Source organism: Gymnoscopelus microlampas, assembly GCF_963454915.1.
Source record: "Gymnoscopelus microlampas genome assembly, chromosome: 1".
Taxonomy (NCBI): Eukaryota; Metazoa; Chordata; class Actinopteri; order Myctophiformes; family Myctophidae; genus Gymnoscopelus; species Gymnoscopelus microlampas.
Genome location: NC_139962.1, coordinates 736,905 through 747,500, shown reverse-complemented (window position 1 = coordinate 747,500; position 10,596 = coordinate 736,905). Strand labels below are relative to the sequence as shown.

The window sequence follows — 10,596 nt, the reverse complement described above, 5'->3', positions numbered from 1 at the left end:
TGTCAATCATCACCAATACTACAACAATGTAGTATTCATCCATCCACCCTGACTATGGGATCATCACCAATACTACAACAATGACAGCTGTCAATCATCACCAATACTACAACGATGACAGCTGTCAATCATCACCAATACTACAACAATGGCAGCTGTCAATCATCACCAATACTACAACAATGGCAGCTGTCAATCATCACCAATACTACAACAATGACAGCTGTCAATCATCACCAATACTACAACGATGACAGCTGTCAATCATCACCAATACTACAACAATGGCAGCTGTCAATCATCACCAATACTACAACAATGACAGCTGTCAATCATCACCAATACTACAACGATGACAGCTGTCAATCATCACCAATACTACAACAATGGCAGCTGTCAATCATCACCAATACTACAACAATGGCAGCTGTCAATCATCACCAACACTACAACAATGACAGCTGTCAATCATCACTCCCGATCAAACAATGACAGCTGTCAATCATCACCGTGAGCACACAATGACAGCTGTCAATCATCACACTGAGAACACAATGACAGCTGTCAATCACTGTCACTCATTACCCATCCATCCACTCAGGTACCATCAGATGTGAATTTACAAATATGGTGAAAGTTCCACAAGGGGGCGCTCTAACACAGCTTTGGAATGATCCCTCGTCACTCAGAGAAGCAGTAGACGGATGTGACGTCATTCCAAAAAAACAGACATCCATCCACCCTGACTATGGGATTTAAACAGACATCCATCCACCCTGACTATAGGATTTAAACAGACATCCATCCACCCTGACTATAGGATTTATACAGACATCCATCCACCCTGACTATAGGATTTAAACAGACATCCATCCACCCTGACTATAGGATTTATACAGACATCCATCCACCCTGACTATAGGATTTAAACAGACATCCACCCATCCACCCTGACTATAGGATTTAAACAGACATCCATCCACCCTGACTATAGGATTTAAACAGACATCCATCCACCCTGACTATAGGATTTAAACAGACATCCATCCACCCTGACTATAGGATTTAAACAGACATCCACCCATCCACCCTGACTATAGGATTTAAACAGACATCCATCCACCCTGACTATAGGATTTAAACAGACATCCACCCATCCACCCTGACTATAGGATTTAAACAGACATCCATCCACCCTGACTATAGGATTTAAACAGACATCCATCCATCCTGACTATAGGATTTAAACAGACATCCATCCATCCTGACTATAGGATTTAAACAGACATCCATCCACCCTGACTATAGGATTTAAACAGACATCCATCCACCCTGACTATAGGATTTAAACAGACATCCATCCACCCTGACTATAGGATTTAAACAGACATCCATCCACCCTGACTATAGGATTTAAACAGACATCCATCCACCCTGACTATAGGATTTAAACAGACATCCACCCATCCACCCTGACTATAGGATTTAAACAGACATCCATCCACCCTGACTATAGGATTTAAACAGACATCCATCCACCATGACTATAGGATTTAAACAGACATCCATCCACCCTGACTATAGGATTTAAACAGACATCCATCCATCCTGACTATAGGATTTAAACAGACATCCACCCATCCACCCTGACTATAGGATTTAAACAGACATCCATCCACCCTGACTATAGGATTTAAACAGACATCCACCCATCCACCCTGACTATAGGATTTAAACAGACATCCACCCATCCACCCTGACTATAGGATTTAAACAGACATCCATCCACCCTGACTATAGGATTTAAACAGACATCCATCCACCCTGACTATAGGATTTAAACAGACATCCACCCATCCACCCTGACTATAGGATTTAAACAGACATCCACCCATCCACCCTGACTATAGGATTTAAACAGACATCCATCCACCCTGACTATAGGATTTAAACAGACATCCATCCACCCTGACTATAGGATTTAAACAGACATCCACCCATCCACCCTGACTATAGGATTTAAACAGACATCCATCCACCCTGACTATAGGATTTAAACAGACATCCATCCACCCTGACTATAGGATTTAAACAGACATCCATCCACCCTGACTATAGGATTTAAACAGACATCCATCCATCCTGACTATAGGATCTAAACAGACATCCATCCATCCTGACTGTAGGATTTAAACAGACATCCATCCACCCTGACTATAGGATTTAAACAGACATCCATCCACCCTGACTATAGGATTTAAACAGACATCCATCCACCCTGACTATAGGATTTAAACAGACATCCACCCATCCACCCTGACTATAGGATTTAAACAGACATCCACCCATCCACCCTGACTATAGGATTTAAACAGACATCCACCCATCCACCCTGACTATAGGATTTAAACAGACATCCATCCACCCTGACTATAGGATTTAAACAGACATCCACCCATCCACCCTGACTATAGGATTTAAACAGACATCCATCCACCCTGACTGGGTACAAACAGACATGTCCGTTCGCGACGGAACGAACGGCCGGAAGTCCCATCCACTCCCATGTTAAAAAAAAAAACGGAAAGACGGACGCGTTTCGTTTCCGTTTTTTTTATAACATGGGAGTGGATGGGACTTCCGGCCGTTCGTTCCGTCGCGAACGGACATGTCTGTTTGTACCCACTGGGTACAAACAGACATGTCCGTTCGCGACGGAACGAACGGCCGGAAGTCCCATCCACTCCCACGTTAAAAAAAAAACGGACAAACGGACGCGATCCGGTCCGGAAAAAGCACATCCGTGTTCCGCTTTTCATTGAGTAACAGACAGAAATGGCCGGATCCGGAACAAGAGCTTCCGTTTCGTAGCGACCCGTTTTACGCCAGCAAACGGAGATGTCTGTTTGTACCCACTATAGGATTCAAACAGACATCCATCCACCCTGACTATAGGATTTAAACAGACATCCATCCACCCTGACTATAGGATTTAAACAGACATCCATCCACCCTGACTATAGGATTTAAACAGACATCCATCCACCCTGACTATAGGATTTAAACAGACATCCATCCACCCTGACTATAGGATTTAAACAGACATCCATCCACCCTGACTATGGGATTCAAACAGACATCCATCCACCCTGACTATAGGATTTAAACAGACATCCATCCACCCTGACTATAGGATTTAAACAGACATCCATCCACCCTGACTATAGGATTTAAACAGACATCCATCCACCCTGACTATAGGATTTAAACAGACATCCATCCATCCTGACTATAGGATTTAAACAGACATCCACCCATCCACCCTGACTATAGGATTTAAACAGACATCCATCCACCCTGACTATAGGATTTAAACAGACATCCACCCATCCACCCTGACTATAGGATTTAAACAGACATCCACCCATCCACCCTGACTATAGGATTTAAACAGACATCCATCCACCCTGACTATAGGATTTAAACAGACATCCATCCACCCTGACTATAGGATTTAAACAGACATCCATCCACCCTGACTATAGGATTTAAACAGACATCCACCCATCCACCCTGACTATAGGATTTAAACAGACATCCACCCATCCACCCTGACTATAGGATTTAAACAGACATCCATCCACCCTGACTATAGGATTTAAACAGACATCCATCCACCCTGACTATAGGATTTAAACAGACATCCACCCATCCACCCTGACTATAGGATTTAAACAGACATCCATCCACCCTGACTATAGGATTTAAACAGACATCCATCCACCCTGACTATAGGATTTAAACAGACATCCATCCACCCTGACTATAGGATTTAAACAGACATCCATCCATCCTGACTATAGGATCTAAACAGACATCCATCCATCCTGACTATAGGATTTAAACAGACATCCATCCACCCTGACTATAGGATTTAAACAGACATCCATCCACCCTGACTATAGGATTTAAACAGACATCCACCCATCCACCCTGACTATAGGATTTAAACAGACATCCACCCATCCACCCTGACTATAGGATTTAAACAGACATCCACCCATCCACCCTGACTATAGGATTTAAACAGACATCCATCCACCCTGACTATAGGATTTAAACAGACATCCATCCACCCTGACTATAGGATTTAAACAGACATCCACCCATCCACCCTGACTATAGGATTTAAACAGACATCCACCCATCCACCCTGACTATAGGATTTAAACAGACATCCATCCACCCTGACTATAGGATTTAAACAGACATCCATCCACCCTGACTATAGGATTTAAACAGACATCCACCCATCCACCCTGACTATAGGATTTAAACAGACATCCATCCACCCTGACTATAGGATTTAAACAGACATCCATCCACCCTGACTATAGGATTTAAACAGACATCCATCCACCCTGACTATAGGATCTAAACAGACATCCATCCATCCTGACTATAGGATTTAAACAGACATCCATCCACCCTGACTATAGGATTTAAACAGACATCCATCCACCCTGACTATAGGATTTAAACAGACATCCACCCATCCACCCTGACTATAGGATTTAAACAGACATCCACCCATCCACCCTGACTATAGGATTTAAACAGACATCCACCCATCCACCCTGACTATAGGATTTAAACAGACATCCATCCACCCTGACTATAGGATTTAAACAGACATCCATCCACCCTGACTATAGGATTTAAACAGACATCCACCCATCCACCCTGACTATAGGATTTAAACAGACATCCACCCATCCACCCTGACTATAGGATTTAAACAGACATCCATCCACCCTGACTATAGGATTTAAACAGACATCCATCCACCCTGACTATAGGATTTAAACAGACATCCACCCATCCACCCTGACTATAGGATTTAAACAGACATCCATCCACCCTGACTATAGGATTTAAACAGACATCCATCCACCCTGACTATAGGATTTAAACAGACATCCATCCACCCTGACTATAGGATTTAAACAGACATCCATCCATCCTGACTATAGGATCTAAACAGACATCCATCCATCCTGACTATAGGATTTAAACAGACATCCATCCACCCTGACTATAGGATTTAAACAGACATCCATCCACCCTGACTATAGGATTTAAACAGACATCCACCCATCCACCCTGACTATAGGATTTAAACAGACATCCACCCATCCACCCTGACTATAGGATTTAAACAGACATCCATCCACCCTGACTATAGGATTTAAACAGACATCCACCCATCCACCCTGACTATAGGATTTAAACAGACATCCATCCACCCTGACTATAGGATTTAAACAGACATCCACCCATCCACCCTGACTATAGGATTTAAACAGACATCCACCCATCCACCCTGACTATAGGATTTAAACAGACATCCATCCACCCTGACTATAGGATTTAAACAGACATCCATCCACCCTGACTATAGGATTTAAACAGACATCCACCCATCCACCCTGACTATAGGATTTAAACAGACATCCACCCATCCACCCTGACTATAGGATTTAAACAGACATCCATCCACCCTGACTATAGGATTTAAACAGACATCCATCCACCCTGACTATAGGATTTAAACAGACATCCACCCATCCACCCTGACTATAGGATTTAAACAGACATCCATCCACCCTGACTATAGGATTTAAACAGACATCCATCCACCCTGACTATAGGATTTAAACAGACATCCATCCACCCTGACTATAGGATCTAAACAGACATCCATCCATCCTGACTATAGGATTTAAACAGACATCCATCCACCCTGACTATAGGATTTAAACAGACATCCATCCACCCTGACTATAGGATTTAAACAGACATCCACCCATCCACCCTGACTATAGGATTTAAACAGACATCCACCCATCCACCCTGACTATAGGATTTAAACAGACATCCACCCATCCACCCTGACTATAGGATTTAAACAGACATCCATCCACCCTGACTATAGGATTTAAACAGACATCCATCCACCCTGACTATAGGATTTAAACAGACATCCACCCATCCACCCTGACTATAGGATTTAAACAGACATCCACCCATCCACCCTGACTATAGGATTTAAACAGACATCCATCCACCCTGACTATAGGATTTAAACAGACATCCATCCACCCTGACTATAGGATTTAAACAGACATCCACCCATCCACCCTGACTATAGGATTTAAACAGACATCCATCCACCCTGACTATAGGATTTAAACAGACATCCATCCACCCTGACTATAGGATTTAAACAGACATCCATCCACCCTGACTATAGGATTTAAACAGACATCCATCCATCCTGACTATAGGATCTAAACAGACATCCATCCATCCTGACTATAGGATTTAAACAGACATCCATCCACCCTGACTATAGGATTTAAACAGACATCCATCCACCCTGACTATAGGATTTAAACAGACATCCACCCATCCACCCTGACTATAGGATTTAAACAGACATCCACCCATCCACCCTGACTATAGGATTTAAACAGACATCCATCCACCCTGACTATAGGATTTAAACAGACATCCACCCATCCACCCTGACTATAGGATTTAAACAGACATCCATCCACCCTGACTGGGTACAAACAGACATGTCCGTTCGCGACGGAACGAACGGCCGGAAGTCCCATCCACTCCCATGTTAAAAAAAAAAACGGAAAGACGGACGCGTTTCGTTTCCGTTTTTTTTATAACATGGGAGTAGATGGGACTTCCGGCCGTTCGTTCCGTCGCGAACGGACATGTCTGTTTGTACCCACTGGGTACAAACAGACATGTCCGTTCGCGACGGAACGAACGGCCGGAAGTCCCATCCACTCCCATGTTAAAAAAAAAACGGACAAACGGACGCGATCCGGTCCGGAAAAAGCACATCCGTGTTCCGCTTTTCATTGAGTAACAGACAGAAATGGCCGGATCCGGAACAAGAGCTTCCGTTTCGTAGCGACCCGTTTTACGCCAGCAAACGGAGATGTCTGTTTGTACCCACTATAGGATTCAAACAGACATCCATCCACCCTGACTATAGGATTTAAACAGACATCCATCCACCCTGACTATAGGATTTAAACAGACATCCATCCACCCTGACTATAGGATTTAAACAGACATCCATCCACCCTGACTATGGGATTTAAACAGACATCCATCCACCCTGACTATAGGATTTAAACAGACATCCATCCACCCTGACTATGGGATTCAAACAGACATCCATCCACCCTGACTATAGGATTTAAACAGACATCCATCCACCCTGACTATAGGATTTAAACAGACATCCATCCACCCTGACTATAGGATTTAAACAGACATCCATCCACCCTGACTAAAAACACTCCTAGCTCAGTTTATTATTTTTTTTGTGATCAACGGGCCATCGCCTCAAAATGGCCACAAGGTGGCTTCCACAGTGTTTCAAAGATTGTCTATTTAAAGGAGGAGTTCACCTAAATTACTTATTTTCTATCAATTGCACACCCTATGAAGCCTTGAATCCATGGATTATTTTTTGTTTTTGTCACATTCCTAAGCTAATAATTTCATTCTCGTCTCCTACCGGCTAATGTATCCGGTAGGAGACACAAAGTAGATTATTTGTGTCTCCTACCGGAAATACACACGGTCATCAAATTATTGTCTTAGGAATGCCACGAAAACAAAAATAAATCCATGAAATCAAGGCTTCATGGGGTGTGTAATTGATAGAAAATAAGTAATTTTTTGGGTGAACTCCTCCTTTAAGGTAATTACGCTGGCAAGGGGATAAAAAACGACGTTTGATATCTTGACGGGTAACGTGTTACAAATGATGTGTTACAATACAAATTAAATATGATAAAAATATAATGATAAAAGGTATTTGTTTTGGTGACTCACCCGTCTTCCTCGCAGTATCGATGCGCGAAGGACAGGATGTCAGAGGCCCGCCCACTTCCGTCACACAGCACCACGGGAACGGGAGGCTCCTCCCTCAGAGACTCCAACACTATGCTGATGACGTTAGGACCGCCCTCCAGGACCAGACAGACCAATGGGACGCCCTGACCAAGACCTGACACACACACACACACACACACACACACACACACACACACACACACACACACACACACACACACACACACACACACACACACACACACACACACACACACACACACACATAATAAAGTTATTGTGGGAGTCGTAATATTAATGAGATGTGTTTAATATTAATGAGATGTGTTTAATATTAATATTAATGAGATGTGTTTAATATTAATGAGATGAATAATTAACTCACATGTGTTAATCTTCTGTAATGAGATGTGTTTAATATTAATGAGATGAATAATTAACTCACGTGCGTTAATCTTCTGTAATGAGATGTGTTTAATATTAATGAGATGTGTTTAATATTAATGAGATGAATAATTAACTCACGTGTGTTAATCTTCTGTAATGAGATGTGTTTAATATTAATATTAATGAGATGTGTTTAATATTAATATTAATGAGATGTGTTTAATATTAATGAGATGAATAATTAACTCATGTGTGTTAATCTTCTGTAATGAGATGTGTTTAATATTAATATTAATGAGATGTGTTTAATATTAATGAGATGAATAATTAACTCACGTGTGTTAATCTTCTGTAATGAGATGTGTTTAATATTAATATTAATGAGATGTGTTTAATATTAATGAGATGAATAATTAACTCACGTGTGTTAATCTTCTGTAATGAGATGTGATTAATATTAATGAGATGTGTTTAATATTAATGAGATGAATAATTAACTCACGTGTGTTAATCTTCTGTAATGAGATGTGTTTCTCCAGCTGTCGTCGGAGGCGGACCTCGGCTCCGTATTTCCCACAGGTTCCGTTGTCACTCAGGATGAAGTGGGAGTGGGAGGAGTTTAGGACCGACAATTTAGACAGAGGGTTGGACATAGTCTGATACGACCTGGTAACCTGCACACACACACACACACACACACACACACACACACACACACACACACACACACACACACACACACACACACACACACACACACACACACACACACACACACACACACGCACGCACGCACACAGACACAGACCAATGAGGTCTCAGCTTCATAATTAGGTACATCCTGACCAATGAGGTCACTCAATGTTACTTAGATCTCGACCAATGAGGTCACTCAATGTTACTTGGATCTCGACCAATGAGGTCACTCAATGGTACTTACATCTCGACCAATGAGGTCACTCAATGGTACTTACATCTCAACCAATGAGGTCACTCAATGTTACTTAGATCTCGACCAATGAGGTCACTCAATGGTACTTACATCTCAACCAATGAGGTCACTCAATGTTACTTAGATCTCGACCAATGAGGTCACTCAATGGTACTTACATCTCGACCAATGAGGTCACTCGATGTTACTTACATCTCGACCAATGAGGTCGTCTTTGTTTTCGATGATGCCCCAGGGAGCGATGCCTATGGCCCACACCTTTCCTCTGGACTTAGAGGAGTGCTCCTTCAGCGCATCGCCCACGTGCCGGATCACTCCTAACAGCCAATGACAGGAGAGAGTTCAGATGAATCACTCCTAACAGCCAATGACAGGACAGGGTTAGATGAATCACTCCTAACAGCCAATGAAAGGACAGGGTTAGATGAATCACTCCTAACAGCCAATGACAGGACAGGGTTAGATGAATCACTCCTATCCCAACACTACAATCAGAGAGCCGTGCGCCTTTGGAACCTCAACCACTTAGGAACAACTCACGGCCAAAGCACTGCTCCACTTTTCTCCCAAATTGCTACAAAAACCGCTCATGCAAAAGTATATAAGTACCAACCTTCACATGTGTCTCCTTTCATAATAATCATAAAGTGTCATAAAGTGTCTGCTCGCAATTTACTTCCTGGTGGTCAATCTCAACAGCCAATCATCATCTGCGACACAGTGAGCACCCTTTCACGTTGCCACAACAAGCGCTGACGTGCGCACTATGCAAACGAGCCCAAAAGCGTGACAAAATAAGCCCACCATTGCTTATACAAATAAGCAAACCTGGCAACGCAACTGGGACGGGGGACAGAGGAAGCGCCAAAGAGGGACACAGACAGAGCGGAGAGGACACAGAGCGAGAAAGACACGGATGGACCAACAAACTCACTTCACTTTTATGCAAGGAAAGCCACCACAGTCATTATGCCTCGCAGGAAAAGGACTACACAACACAGCCCACAGAAGAAGCGCTGCGTGCCAGGTGAATGTGCTTATTTAACTTTACATGTACGTGTGTGTGTGTGTGTGTGTGTGTGTGTGTGTGTGTGTGTGTGTGTGTGTGTGTGTGTGTGTGTGTGTGTGTGTTTGTGTTTGTGTGTGTGTGTGTGTGTGTGTGTGTGTCTACCTCTGGGTACAACCACTGTCGTGATGCAATCTCCTACACATTTTGCCCATGCATTAACGTGTGTCAATAATAACACCTACATGTCATCTCACTTCTCAGATGAACGACGCGAGGAGCACACTCACGGCAGAGTTGC

At 42.8% G+C, this 10,596-nt stretch overlaps 1 protein-coding gene across 1 annotated transcript in view; it reads right to left on the bottom strand.

Moving 5' to 3' along the window:
- LOC311047381 (transient receptor potential cation channel subfamily M member 1-like) overlaps positions 1 to 10,596 on the bottom strand; it is a gene marked incomplete at both ends in the record, with an annotated part of 71,035 nt that overhangs the window by 47,871 nt on the left and 12,568 nt on the right. The window contains 3 exons of the mRNA XM_084060079.1: positions 7,930 to 8,104; positions 8,840 to 9,011; positions 9,482 to 9,606. Of these exons, the coding sequence (XP_083916205.1) occupies positions 7,930 to 8,104; positions 8,840 to 9,011; positions 9,482 to 9,606 (472 nt within the window). The remainder of the gene's footprint in view (positions 1 to 7,929; positions 8,105 to 8,839; positions 9,012 to 9,481; positions 9,607 to 10,596) is intronic.